Below are 15,620 nucleotides of genomic sequence, written 5' to 3'. Positions count from 1 at the left end.
AGCCCCAATGGGTATAGTGCCGATATTGTATGTGAAGGGCTGTGACATTAATGACACTATATAAATGAGTAAATAAAATAAAAAATATTGGCCATGGCAGATTTAGCACATACGACCTGGTCTGAAGTCAGATCACTGAGCATTCGAATATGGATTCCAATTAAAACAAATCCACGGAAAACTTACTCACTTGGTTAATTGCTGCACTCCAGGGTGGTCAATCCATGTATAAAGCCCACAATCCAAGCAAAATTCTTATTAACCTGAGTCAACAAAGATTATGTGGCAAAGGCAAAGATAGAGCTCAACCAACACATTACTTATAACATAACCCCAACTTGTAGGAAAACAACTTCAGTGGTACTCAACATTTCTTCTTGGAAAGTAATATGTACTGAAGAAATTACAATTAAAAAGCATAAGAAGAAGAAACAGTGAGTGCATCTGAAGTTTTCAGTCAAGGCTGTTAAGATTTAAAGAAAAACAATAATGCACAATTAAGATAATAGAGAAAGATTTTATCTGAAAGCACTTTTCATCTAGATATGGAATGTTGTTCTTGCAGTCTGCAAGGTGGTAATGAGAAGAATAGAAGTGTAATCACTGCCTTATCTCAAGTCATATATTCAGATCATATCTTTAAAGGCCAGAAGCTTTCTAGGATTTATCATATGGTGCTTTTTGGACTGACTCAGATTTTCCTTGTTTATGTTTTGCTTTATAGGTCAGTGAGCACAATCCGAAATCAGCGATATCATATCCATGCTAACCTGTCTTTTGCAATATTGGTTGCTCAGATCCTGCTCCTTATCAGCTTCAACTTTGTGCCTGGAACGGTGAGCGAATAATATCTAAAGATCTGATTTAGTATACTTAACCATTTATGTACCTTAATTTTACATATTAGTTTGGCATTGTACTATCTATCCCAAGCAACAAGGTAGATCTGGGAGGGCAGGAGTGGCAAATTCCCCTGGCACAGGGAGTATTAAATGTAGAAGAGGGTCACTGGCCCAGTGGAACAGTACTCCTCAGTCAGTAAATCTCTCAGCATACAGAGGACTACGTCAGTGGAAAAAATCAGTTGCAACAGATTTGTAAGTGTTCCCATCTTGCACCTGGTTGCAGATAGTTTCTTCAACTGAAAAGGTACTTGAGGAGGAGTGACCTCCTATCGCTAACCCAAAAATCCTGAATCCCTCCCCTCTCCATCCTGGTGTGTCTTTGTAAAAGTCCTCTTTTCTAACTTTTATGACTTTGCTGGTAGCTCCTGACTGAGCAGTTCCCGGCAAAGAGACTCACTGAAACTCCCGGAACATAGTTGGAAGAAACTTGGGGAATCCTGCTGCTGCCATTCAGAACTGCTGGGTGTGAATGACACAGTCTGCTCATGCATTTAATTAATCTAGTACAGTTTCGCACAATAACTTTGGCAAAGTGTAAAAAGTTGCCTTTATATTGCACAATTAGGTACTATGGCAAAGGTATACATCGAAATTATTCACTGATGTACAACTCCCACTAGAGATGAGCAAATTTATTCAACTGGAATTAAATTTTACTCAAATATATAAAAACACTGCTTTTTTGAGAATGCCCATTTTTGGAAATTTGCTTCTCCCGGTTTCAACAAAATAGCAACTGGCAAAAGTTTTAAATATAAAAAAAGAACATATTCACTTCACTGCTCATCTGTCTGGTCCTTCTGTTTGTCGCTGGCCACCATCTGGTCCTCAGAGCCACCTCTTCTCTCCCCCATTTTAAAGCTTATCACCAGGCCTCTTCACTCCTGTCATGACCAGACCTCTGAGACCTGGGAACAGCCAAAAGTCCCAGCCTGGAATGAACAGGTGGAAGATGCAACAGCAAAAGGAGAGGACCAGATGGAGATTCCCACCAACTAGTCCTCAGGGCCTCTTCTTTCTGCTGTAGTAGCTTTTCCAGCTTGTTCAATCTAGAGAGCTCATGGCAGGCAATGAGCAGCAGAGGGCCCAAATAGGTGAGCGATAAGGTGAGTATGCAATTTTTACATCTTACGTTTATTATGCTCTGGTGTCTACAACAGAGAGGGAAACCTACCACACAGCCAGAGGTCACCAGATCGAGCCCCGGAGTCGAGCCATGACAGTTTGCCCCAATGGAGGCTTATGGATGCATTCAGTATATTTACTAAGATATTTCTGGGTGCATACACCAAACAGATACATGAAAAAGAATGTGAACATAACATAAATATAGATTTTAAAGTTAAAATTTCTAGATCATTAAAATATTCTTACTTATACAATTTTGAAGTAGCAATAAATCAACTTGCATATGAAATAGTCCAGCAGCTAACTATGGGCAAACCTAAACATAAAATACATAATATCTAAGGACATAACTTTAATGCTTAGAGACTAAAGGCCACCATACACATGACATGAAAATGGAGCGATACATGATCATTAGTCATTCGTATGAATATTCATTTGCACACCATACACATTTCTGATGAAATTGTACAATGCATCTTTGAGATGAAGTCACACAATTGTGACATACGAAAACGAAAACGCAAACGAAAACGTTCAATAATTGAGGGATTGGTTATGGGAAATGAGAGCTAAAAAAAAGAGACCTTTCATTTTTCAAACAATCAGCACATACATATGACACGCCCCCTGGGGCAGTCGGTAGCTGGGCCGGTCGTTGCTAGGGGAGATGTCACAGTGGCGGTGACCCGGTCCGTGACCCAGGGCGGTCAATAAAAGGGGTTATTTACAGGGGATTTATAGTTTTTATATAAAGTTCGTGACTCCACCTGTGGTATGCGGCAAAAGGGAGCCGCCGCTGCGGAGCAGGTCCTCTGGAGCTGATGTTAGTGCAGCAGAGTTGGTTTAGCTCTCCACAGGTAGAGCTTAGCTCCAGGGCATTGCAGGAATGTTATAGATGAAGTAGGTGTGTAGAGTTGTGCAGGGGATGATGGCGCAGTAATAATTCGCAGAGACAGTGGGATGCAGTCTTCAGGGTTTTTCTCACTATTTTTAGACTTCACGTTACCAGGGCCAGGGTAACTGCCCACACTGTCCTGTGTTTACTCAGGGAGGGGTTCAGCAAACTCCCAGGTACCTCCGGAGTACGTAACGGGACCCCGTTCTGTGTGTTCCTTCTGGCCGTCTCCCTGCCTCTCACACCCAGTGTCCCAAGCCAGTGACCGCGGACCTTGTCGGGCGACGTTTTCTCTTTCCCCTGAGTCCTCTATGGCCACCTTTTTGGTGAGTTAGATGTGGCTGTTGGCTGCAGCACCTGAAATGCTGCACACTCCGGTTACCTAGTTGAGACTTAAAGAACTCTGCTAGTTTAGGGGCCGGTCCCCTCTCTGCGGCCTGATCCTTCCACTCCTGGTGGGTTCGGGCGCACGGGTGGCATCCGCACTTCCCGTGCCCCTGGGATCCTTTCTGTTCTTACTGGAGCCTTTCTTCCTGCTCCTCTCCTCTCTTCAGTCTGTCCTGGGCCTCTCTCACTAGGCCCTCTTCCCTGAGCAGAGCTCCTGCAGAGCTCCTGCTCTTTTCACTGTTCTCCCAGACTGATCTGAACTCCCAAGATGGCTTATATTTTTATATCCTCCTTCTCAAGTGCTCCCCTGATATTCTTCCTCCACCCACATGGTTCCCCCTCTCTTGGTTCCCCCCACTCCAGCCAGGGACAAGGCTCAGCAGCGCAACAATGCATCTTGCCCCTCCTCCTGGTCTGGAGTAGTGTAGTGTTGGATGCAGGTGTTTGGGTCCCGGGCAGTGCTCCATCCTTACCTGAGAGTGGGACACCACACCTCTGGGTGAGATGCAGTACCTCTGTGGCGACTGAACCCGCAGGGGCGCCACACGTATTATGCTGTTGACTATAGTTGTACAAAAATATCAATCATGTCCAATCAATTCTCTTGGACAATTACAAACGTTTGTCTTTCAATAGTCAACTAGTACTCGATCGTTCGTCATCATAAAGCCCAGCGATAAACGATCAATTTTGGCAAAATCTTTCATTTTGTGCAATTTTTGTATAGTGTGTATATGGGCCTTAAGCAGCAAAGTGCTTAGAAACTAAGTAGATGGAGGGAAAGATCAGAGAAGAGGGAAGTCTGCAGAGGCACGTTGTAATTGTGATTACTTACTCTGGCGCCTGGACCAAAAGATGAAGAAGAAAGAGATGAAAACAACACCAATTAGAGAATACGTCATCTTTAAGATACCAGGTTTTAATCTGCATTTGCACTGGCCAATAGTGGCTTTTAAACAACTGCTAATCAGTGATCATTTAATAGCGGTCGTTTAGACAGGTCGTCCGAACTTTCATCTGCACACAATAATTGCTAACTATCATTGAGTGCGCGAAGAATATCATTAATCTCAGTAGCACATGTGCTGTTTACAAAGGATGATTTGCTATCAAAAATGATGACATTTAAATAAAATCTGTCATGTCCCCAAATGTAATAGCATTTGGAGACATGACAAGCTCCTTTATGCAAGCTTAAAAATCATTTCACTCAACAAATGAATGTTTTGCTCGTTCATCAGGTAATTGACAGCCTATTTAGATAGACAGTGGAAATGCAACTTAAAGAGTAAATAAACTTTTTGAGAGTTTTTTTTTTATAGCAGATTGGTGGGCGTTAGAGTCTTGAGCCCCTCACCAATCTCTCAAAAGACGTCTTAGAAGTGTGCAGCAAAGGACACAGGAGCACACACACACACACACACACAGCCGAATACAGATGCAGTAGAAAGTCTTAAACTTTATGTAATGTCCTGTCTCTTTAGCTGTGCAGTTCCCATGACCCAGTCCCAACCCATCTGCTCAGAATTAAGGGGCCTAAACCATAGAAAATAACTCCCAAATGTTAAGTTATTGTTTAAATGTTAATAGTGCTACTTGCTGTAACTAATCAGTACTGTGGTCCTTTATTGTCCACAGTCTGAAGATGGATGGTAACAATAACTCCCAGCATCCCTTTACCATTTTTAAGGTCATACTGGGAAATGCAGGTTCATTTGATACAATTATTTATGGCTGAGGCTGACTTAATATTGCAATTGATCACTGTAAAAAGCTTGGTGCTGTATTCATGTACTGATGGTGGTTCTGGTGCTTTGTTCATCTACTGCTAGTTGCTCTAGTGGTATAATCATGTGCTGATGATGGTTCTTGTGCTGTATTCATGAGCTGAAGGTGGTTATAGTGAAGTATTCATGTCTGTTGGTGATTCTGGTGCAGGTATTCATGTACTAATGGTGGTTTTGGTGATGGATTTCTGTATTGATTCTGGTTCTAATCCTGTCTAATTTGTCAGTCTTGACAATAGATCAATATAGGGTCAGTGTGCTATCCACTGAATACATTGACAACACAAAGACAGAAAATACAACGGCCTGATCTAGGCCATATATATCAGACAAACAAGTGTTTGGTTAAATCCCCCCATACACTTTAGATAGTTGTTGGCCAAAAGATGGTTCATGGGGTAGCTCTCTTGCCTGACTCTTCCATTTGCAGGAATGGTTATACTTATTCTACTGAGTACTTCTGTGTTTTCTATGAGAGATCTGCTGATAGACCTATCTGGCGGTGGCTTATCTCTTAGAAAATTGAAGGATTTGCAGTCCAAAATCACACATGTTAAATCCTTATCTCCCCCGAAAATCATCTCCCATGAGCCCTCATGCAAATTAGACTAATCAGCAGAACCTGCCAATATAGGTGGGCTTGGTTGACATTATTCTAATGTGGGCTTTAACTACTACCTAAATAGTATGGACATTTTAGTCTGACTTAGGCTGAGGAGACATGTAACAATCTAGAGCATATATGTCAAACTCTGGCCCGTGGTCCAAATCTGGCCCGCAGGTTGATTATATTTGACCCCCGACACCAGAACCACCACCCCTATATAGGGCCAATATTCTGTTCGGAGGACTTTGTGGAGCCCATTATACTTTATGGAAAGCTATGTGGGGCAATTATACTGTTTGGAGGACCATGTGGGGCCCATTATTCTGTGTGGAGGACTGTGTGGGGCCCATTATACTGTATACTGGTTGGCCCACAACTTTGTCCAAGTTTTTCATTTTGCCCTCTGTGTGTATGTGTTTGACATCCCTGATCTAGAGTGGTAAAGTTGCAGGGGTCAGGACACTACCAAGTTGATATGGGGGAAGGGGGATTGACCATGGCAGTACTGATTAAACCTATGCAGTGCTCTGCCTCTGCTCCCTGTATGACACATAGCAGTATACATTATCCACTGTCATGGGTGGTACAGAAGAGGATCACAGTGTGTATTTGCATCTTCTTGTTGACATGACTGCTACTTGAAGGGAGCACGCCCTCTATTATCGGACTGAATAGTGTGAAATATTAAGGGAATATTGAAAGAACTGGAAGCATGAAACAGGGTTAAAGTAGTAAACTGTATTCTTAATTGAAGGGATATTCTATTCATCTCCTCTGTTTGACAGGTTTTAGATCAAATCTCATATTGTCTCAAAAGTTTGCAATTAAAGTTTATTTAATCCTACCCATAATGTCAAAGTAGCATGGAGCTGAAAACTCTTAAGCCTTGACATTTAAAACAACAGAAGCAGAAAACTCAAGTCTACAAAAGTGTAATTTTTCTTTGTAGAACTTGAAGTTTTTTTTTTCTTCTGTCCTTAAAACATACCCTGGCAAATAAGTGGAGAAAAAAGTAACTTGGAAGTTATGTCTAGCTAAACAAGCCAAAATAAATGTTTGTTGCACAAACCAATTGTATTTGTAGTCAGATGGCCAAATGTAGCATAACTAAGTATCAAGGATCCAAAGAGATTCAATAAACTCCTCGGAGAGCTATGGCCAACAAGTTATATGTCGTAATGTTCTCTGTCTGCCAAACCTAGGAGGCAACAAGCTCCATTTACCAAGCAGACTATTTAGCTGTCCCTAATTCATTATTTACTCCCACACTGCTTTAATTCTCGATTCTGGTGGGTGTTGTTGTGTGTAAAAGATATGTGATTCAGTCTGATCCAAAAAGCGAGACATTTTCAGTATTATTTATATAAATTATGACAGCTCAGTCAGTCATACAACTGCATCTAACATTTCAGCAATTATACACGACTATGCGTCAGATAGCATTAGCTCACTAATACACATGATCTAATATACTACATGGGGATTTTAAGGTGAACACAGCATGAATACCTTGGCAAAAAATGCATGGAAATACAGTTTTTTAAGTTCTTGCCATTATTGAGGTGGTAACTTTTTAAAGGGACAGATCTACTGGTATATTTCTTGAACACTCCCTATGGGAAATTGTCCAAAAACATCTGTAGCTACTGTTTTTACATGATGATGATATCACTGGGAAAATCTGAAGCAAATCCTGATAAAAAGGTAGCATGATCATTATCAACAGGATAAACATAAGTTTTTAAAATCTGCAGCTTGCCCTGAAAACTGGAGACTTCATAACATACAAAAATCACTTTTCAGGTATATGCACACATATTTTAGATGCTGTTCATACCCGCTGAGTTTTGCAAGCAGACAAGCAGAAGACATTTCAGGAAAAAGGTGTTTTTCTTGAAGAGTCTTTATTGGTGCCTTTTGTGTCATCTTTTTGTGACTGCTCTGACGCCATTATTTTATTTTTTATCATGAATATAAATAGTGAGCGGCTTCCAAGATTAAGACAAATGGTCATGTTACTGCTTTTAACCACTTTGGGGCTTTTGAATCCTGATTTTCTTAAAAAAAAGAGCTAAAAAAAGATGGAACTTATGCACAGCAAGTTGTTTTGATAATGTAGTGCATATGTTCATTCCTTTTAGAATACCAGCATGTATATCAGCCATATCCTCCTTCTTCTGCTCTCGCTTCCTCAAGCTCAATGTGGACAAAACTGAACTCATCATCTGTCCCCCATCTCGCATATTTTCCCCACCTGATCTGTCTATCACAGTAAATGACATCACACTTTCCCCTGTACCAGCAATCCGCTGCCTTGGAGTAACCCTTGACTCTGCCCTGTTCTTCAAACCCCACATCCAGGCTCTCGCCACCTCCTGTTGCCTCCAGCTCAAAAATATTTCCAGAATCTGTCCTTTCCTCAACCCTCAGTCAACTAAACTGCTTGTGCATGCCCTCACCATCTCCCGCCTCAACTACTGCAACATCCTTCTACCTGCTAACACTTCCACACCCTTCCAGTCCATCCTTAACTCTGCTTTTGCCTCGCTACTCCTCTGCTACCCCCCTTTGCAAATCCCTTCACTGGCTCCCAATTGCCCAGCGTACCCAGTTCAAACTACTAACACTAACCTACAAAGCAATCCATAACTTTTCTCCTCTGTACATCTCTGAACTAATCTCCCAATATATTCCCTTACGTAATCTCCGGTCCTCCCAAGACCTCCTTCTCTCCTCCACACTTATTCGTTCCTCACCCAATCGCCTCAAAGATTTCTCCCGAATATCCCCCATCCCATGGAATTCTGTGCCTCAACACGTCTGATTAGCCTCCACATTTGGATCCTTCAGTCGGAACCTGAAAACCCATCTCTTCAAACAACCTTACAGCCTGCCATTGCCTCGCTGCCATCTCAACAACACCAGAGCTAATGCAACCTCCCCAACCGACTGTTTCCTTCCCGTTCCTGTAGAATGTAAGCCCGCAAGGGCAGGGTCCTCTTCCCTCCGTACCAGTCTATCATTGTTAGTTTGTTTACTGTAAGTCATACCTGTATTTGGTATGTAACCCCTTCTTATGTACAGCACCATGGAATCAATGGCGCTATATAAATAAATAATAATAATTTAGCATTTTTTAAGTGCTTTTTCAGGAGAGTTTTGGAGCCTACTTAGCCTGATACAGATATTATGCACACGTACCCGTAAGGCTTGCTGAGATCTTATGGACATTCTGCAAAGTGGATGAGAATTTAAAGTTCTTCTCCATCTGCGAGAATTGTACACTCGTAAGTTTTAACTGTGGTGCATTCATAGCATGTCGATTAGATAGATCAAATAGATTGCTGCTTTATTGTGGATGAAAATCTATAAAAAGTGGCTTCACTGGAGATTTTGATTTTCCCATTGAAAACCATGTGAAGTTAAAATTTGCAAAAGCTCCTGTTTTTTGTAGATCACTTGTGGTTCTACAGCAAAATCTACAAGTTCGAAATTAAAGAAAAAGAAAAGGTAGAAGTTAAAAAAAAAGCCATGGCACCTATGCTGCTGATTTCTCGGCACCTATGCTGCTGATTTCTCTGCACCTAACACAGTTCTGGCCTCCTGTGCTGCCATTCTTCCCAATCAAAGCCTATAGTGGTCCCATGTGACTGAACATCACAATACGACGTCAAAATGCACTGAGACTGACGGAAAAATTAGCAGCAGAGAGGAGAATCTTGGTTCTTATTTTTTTCAAAGACATTGCTTAAAGGAACTCAGAACACACAGAATGACTCTTCAACCAAATACAGATGCTTGGTGCATCATGGCGGGGCCAATCATTTAGGTCCACCTTCACACCTGCTTGTTTTCCCTCTATCTCCACCCAGCCCACTCCTTCTTTGATTGACAGCTCTGGCTTTATAGAATCACAGAAGGGCAGAGTTAGGGCTAACTCTCACTTGCAATTAAATCAGACTAATGCAATCTAATAAAAAATCAGCTTGCATTCGGTCCAATGTTAATCTATGACTGTGTGCTCATATGCGAAACAAAAATGTAGCATGCTGTGGTTGCATGCGGAATTTGCATCACACGCGCCCATATAAGTCTAAGGGTGCTTGGGAAACATCGCACTGCACTCGGATATCAGCCAAGTACAGTACGATGCCCACCGACGCCAGCAACAGAGGAGATGGAGAAATTACTTCCTCCGTCTCCCCCACACCTTCGCTGTGATTCTCTCATGAGACAGGATCGGAGCATGCTCACAGCAGAGCAGGAGCCGAGTGTCATTAGCATATCGCATCCGATGCTCTCGCATCAGATCTGGGACCTCGGCCATAGATGGAAAACAAGTAGGTGAGAAGGTGTAGTTAAATGTTTGGCCACAACATGATGCACAGAGCACTTGTTCATGATGTAAACAGTCATTCTGTGCTGACAGAGTCTATTTAAGTCCACAGGGAAGTCGGCTATGTTCACACTAGACGTTATTTTTTTTTTGCAGCAAAACTTGATCTCTTGGCAGTAAAGTTTTTGCCTCCAAAAAGCAGGTTTTGCTTAGTTTTTGCTGCGTTTTTTTCACTGTCCATTTGTCTCTTTATGCATGCTGATAAGGTTCAGTGACAAAAAAAAATTACCTATTCAACTCCATCAGGTTTTGACACAAAAAACGCAGCAAAACCTGATACTTGCATTTTTGCACCGTTTTTTCACAGTTTTGTCACTGCCCATTACCTACAATGGGTGAAAAATGCTGCAAAACCGCTGAAAAAATGCTGAAAGAAGTGACATGCTCTATTGTTCAAAAAACATGCAAAGCACAAAATACTTATTACACAAAAACCAAGCTGTGTGCATGAGGTTTCTGGAATCTCATAGACTTTGCTGGTACTGTAAAACACAGCTGAAAATTTGCATAAAAACACATAAAAACCCTGAAAAAACACAATGTGTGAACATAGCCTTAGGTTACAATTGTCATATCCTGTGTTGGACCCTTTTCAGTTTACTAATATCTGTCGATTAAAGTAATATTTTATAGTAATTATATAGGCTATGTTCACACTAGTTCATAATCCACCAATCCTGCGCTATATTATTAGTAGTGTTGAGCCACCCCCGTAGTGTTCGAGTTCGGTTCGGTTCGTCGAACACCCGTGTGTTCGCCGAACTGTTCGTCGAACTGTTCGTCGAACACCTTCGAACACCATTAAAACCAATGGCAGGCAAACAAAAACACATAGAAACACATAGAAAACACCTTCAAAGGTGTCCAAAAGCTGACAAACTGCTCAGAAGACACAACTAACACATGGAAAAGTGACAAGTACATATAGTCATGCGAAAAGAAAAGAGGTGGAGGAGTAAAAGGAGGGGGAGACACAGATATAGGCATGTCATGCCCTTCTAAAATCCAAAAAGTGAGAAGCCGACACGGCCAGTCCGCTCCTGCCCGTGCCACGTCTGTGTCGCCGGGTTTGTGCCAGAGCCGCGGTGAACCCTGACGGCCAGCTCCCCTCTCCCATTACTGGTGCCTGTCCGCTGGTGGGTCGAGCGAGACCCCTGTGGTGGAGGCAGCTCTAAGCTTTTTAATTTAAATTGTCTCTCTAATTTGAATGAATACACTTTAAATCCATTTACAAGGATCTATTGGAGGGCAAGTCTCATGCCAGCAGCCGCGTAATTCCAGCTCCAGTAGCGTCCACTAAAGCTGCTGCAGTTAAAAAGCTTTTATAAGGATCGAGCTCGGCTGTTCACCGCAAGGCATCCTACTGCCAGTCCCAGCCCCTATGCCTTGGGGTGCCTCCTGATGCTCTTCACTGAGTATCCCGTGGTCCCGAAGCATTTCCTTTGAAAAAATTAAGTGTCCAAACTACAGGTGGTGTAGCTTGCTTAACAGCCGGGATAATCCGCTGACTAGCAGACACTGCTACTAGGCACAAAGTATTTCCTGGGCTAGATGCAGTTAAAAATTTGTAATTAGATACTCTCGTTGGATGCTGAGAAAGCATTCCATAGAGTCTCCTGGCACGCCATATATGATTCTCTTAAAAAGCTTGGGGTAGGGGTCTAGGGGACCCTTTTATAGCCAAAATCACGGCCCTGTATCGCAATACGTCACCTAGGCTGAAGATAAATGGAACTATAGCACCCTGAGGGCTCGGTTGCTACAGAGGTATTGCACCTCACCCAGAGGTGTGATATCTCACTCTCAGGTAAGGATGGAGTGTGGATCAGGACCCGACACCTGCATGCATTATACCACATTGCCGTGGGGCAGGGCGACCAATATGCCCCTGAGATGGGCACGACAGTCCCTGTCCCTGGCTGGAATGGGGGGGTGAACACTGAGGAAGGGGAACCCTGTAGTGCAGGAGCAGGGAGGAAGCAGTTCCTGGGTGCATTGAGAAGGGAGTATAAAAGGTGGGCACCATCTTAGTTCAGTGCAGAGAAGTCTGAGCAGAAGTGACAGGGAGCAGGGGCTCTGCATGAGCTCTGCTCCGGAGGCGGGCCTAGTAACAGAGGCCCAGGCCTGGAAGAGGGAGAAGGAAGGAAGAGGAGCGGAGAAGGCTCCAGGAACGAGGAACGAAGGGATCCCAGGGGTGCGGACGGGCGAGTCGCCACCGCACGCCCGAATCCACCTGCGTGGAGGGGTCAGGCCAAAGGGGGAGACCGGTCCCCGAAACTAGTGGAGGCAGGAAACGACCCTCAGCTAGAAACCGGAGGCTGTGACATTTTATGTGGCGCAGCCCCTCGCTACACCCGCTAGGAAGGCACCACATAGGGTCAGGGAAACTGGCGCCAAGTTTACCAAGAGGAGGCCCGAGGCAGCCGAACAGAAGGGTTGGTAAGAAAGGCCAGACAAAGAACACACAAAGGGGATCCTGTGAAGCGCTCCAAAGGTATTTGTGAGTTGTCTGAGCCCCTCACCTGGTGAGCACAGTACGACGTGGGCAGCCGTTACCTGCAGACGTGGTCTGGATAATAAGAACTGTGAGTAAGGGCCCTGGACTGCATCACTGACTCCGTGTCGTTACTGCTGCTGCCCTGCACCATCACCCCCATCCTCCGCATACACTGCCCTGAGGCTATACTCCTCCCGTGCGGAGTTATGCTACGCTCTGCTGCACCCACAACACCAGCCTCAGCGGTCTGCCCTGCAGCGGCGGTTCACTCTGACCGCAATCCACGGGTGGCGTAGTCGGACATTTAAACATCAAAACCACATAAATAGTTCCGCCACTGGTTTGACCGCCCTGAGCCACGGAACCGGGTCGCCGCCACGGAGACTACAACCACCAGCATCCACCAAAAAGGGTCCGGCTCCTGGTGTCCCAAGGCCCAGGGGGTGCATCAGAACATTTTCATCACCTTTCACAATCACCAATGGGACAAGGCAGGGATGTCCTCTGTCCCCTCTCTTATACATCCTAGTGACGGAGCACCTGCTCTCATCAATTCGCCATAACCCCAATATTAGGTGGATTGAGGTGGGAGGCAAGGAGTACAAGTGCTCTCTATTTGCTGATGATGTCCTAGTATATATCACTCAATCACATATATCCATCCATGCTGTTATGGCTGAAATAGATCACTTTGTTACATGGTCAAATTTTAAAATCAATGCAGCGAAGTCTGAGGCCCTCGATGTCTCCCTCCCCAAATCCATACAGGATTCCATCCAGTCCAACTTTCCCTTTGCCTGGCCCTCACAGGGTATCAAATACTTAGGAATTCCTATTCATAGAGACCTCTCCCATCTATGTTATCTTAATTTTGGGCCCTTTATTGAACAACTCCATACAGACCACGGTTGGCAAGTTAGAACTGTAAGATTCACTACGTGAACCACTGGTGTTTTGTGGAAAAGCACATGTACACTGTGTTCCAAATTATTATGCAAAAAGTGTTTAGGAGTGATAAGGGAAGAATTTGTTTGTTTGTCAGTTAAACTCATTGATGGTGATGTGTGTCAGGGCTCTTTATATCATTGTAAGCAATTGCAGACTCCTGTGCTAATTAGTTTGGCAGGTGTGTCCAATGAAAGGCAAGACTACTTAAGAAGGCTGTCCCACATTATTAAGCAGCCTACATTTTCTGCCAAAATGGGAAAGAAAAAGGATGTGTTGGCTGCTGAGAAGCAACAAATTGTGGAGTGTTTAGGTCAAGGCATGACTACAATCAACATTGTGCGATGATCAGGATGAAGTGTCTTGGCAATCAAGAAGTATGTAGCTGATTCACAGTACACACGTGTGCGTGCTGATAAGGGCAAATTGAGGACTTTTTCCTACAGGCAATTACGTCAGGTTAAAAGAGCAGCGGCAAAAAAGCCTTGTCATAGCAGCAGACAAGTTTTTGAAGCTGCTGGTGCCTCCAACGTCCCCCGAACAACAAGATGCAGGGTCCTTCAGAGGTTTGCAGCTGTGCATACGCCATCCTGTCGACCTCCTCTATCCACTTCACACAAGCAGAAACGGCTCCAGTGGGCCAAACATTACATGAAGACTGATTTCAAAACTGTTTTGTTCACGGATGAGTGCCGTGCAACGCTCGATGGTCCAGATGGATGGAGTGGAGGATGGCTGGTTGATGGACACCCCACGCAAACACGGCTACAGCGCCAACAAGGAGGAGGTGGAGTAATGTTTTGGGCTGGAATCATGGGGAGAGAGATTGTCGGCCCCTTTAGGATCCCTGAAGGGGTAAAGATGAACTCCATAATGTATGTGGAGTTTCTCAAACAGCACTTCCTGCCATGGTTCAAGAAGAAGAACCCTGGATTCCACAGCAAGATCATTTTTATGCATGATAATGCACCATCTCATGCTGCACATAAAACATCTGCATCTCTGGCTGATATGGGCATAAAAGGGGACAAACTTATGGTGTGACCCCCATGCTCCCCTGACCTCTACCCCATTCAGAACCTCTGGAGCATCATCAAAAGGAGTGTCTATGATGGCGGGAGGCAGTTCACATCTAAGCAACAGCTCTGGGAGGGAATTCTGTCCTCATGCAAAACAATTGAAGCAGAAACCATCCAAAACCTGACAAATTCAATGGACGAGAGAGTTCAGAAGCTCCTTTCGAACAAGGGGTCCTATGTGAAAATGTAACATCACCTAGAATAAAGTTTTGAGTTGAAAACTGTTTGATTTCAGTTTCTAATAACCTGCTAATGCTTATAATTTCAAAAATGACCATTTTTTTGGTCTTTATTAAAATGAAAAGGTTGATCGAAAAGTTTGGGGGATCTAAGAGTGTGGCAACCCAGTAGTCAGGATTACTTCGAATTCTGACAATATGAGGGTCATGTTGCAGGTAGTGCAGCAAGAAGGCACTTATGTGTCTTGCGCATCTCGGAGCCCCAAAATTATTTTCCGGGCTAGATGAAGCTAAAAATTATTATTAATTTTAAATCTGGTGGAGCTTAGTATAGATGGCCTAATAGAATCAGTGCTGCACACTGCTACAAAGCCCAAATTATTTTCGAGCCAAGGTACAGATAAACATGATTAGTAATTTTAAATCTGGTGGAGCTTATTATAGATGGCCTAATAGAATCAGTGCTGCACACTGCTACAAAGCCCAAATTATTTTCCAGCCAAGATACAGATAAACATGATTAGTAATTTGAAAGCTTAAAACGGTTGGTGAGGTGATTTTAACCAATCATCAAGCTTTTACTCTCCCCAGGATGACACAGGGGTATAAAAGTAGTTTCGGGTCCATGATTTGTTCATCTTTATGAACGTGAGTCTGTCTACATTATCAGTGGAGAGCCGCGTGCGCTTATCTGTCAGCACACCACCAGCAGCGCTGAACACACGTTCAGACAGAACGCTGGCTGCGGGGCATGACAAGATCTCCAAGGCGTAAGTGGCTAGCTCCGGCCATTTATCCAGATTGGAAGCCCA

At 43.7% G+C, this 15,620-nt stretch overlaps 1 protein-coding gene across 5 annotated transcripts in view; it reads left to right on the top strand.

Annotated features, from left to right (window-relative positions):
• ADGRD1 (adhesion G protein-coupled receptor D1) overlaps positions 1-15,620 on the top strand; it is a 1,511,981-nt gene that overhangs the window by 834,763 nt on the left and 661,598 nt on the right. For all 5 annotated transcript variants that reach the window (XM_073676103.1, XM_073676100.1, XM_073676102.1 and 2 more), the window contains one exon: positions 725-836. In XM_073676103.1, the coding sequence (XP_073532204.1) occupies positions 725-836 (112 nt within the window). The remainder of the gene's footprint in view (positions 1-724; positions 837-15,620) is intronic.

The sequence above is a fragment of the Phyllobates terribilis genome, unplaced genomic scaffold, assembly GCF_046119375.1.
Source record: "Phyllobates terribilis strain yellow unplaced genomic scaffold, ASM4611937v1 Scaffold_1__5_contigs__length_1240528914, whole genome shotgun sequence".
Lineage (NCBI taxonomy): Eukaryota > Metazoa > Chordata > Amphibia > Anura > Dendrobatidae > Phyllobates > Phyllobates terribilis.
This window is presented reverse-complemented; position numbering and strand designations above follow the sequence as displayed.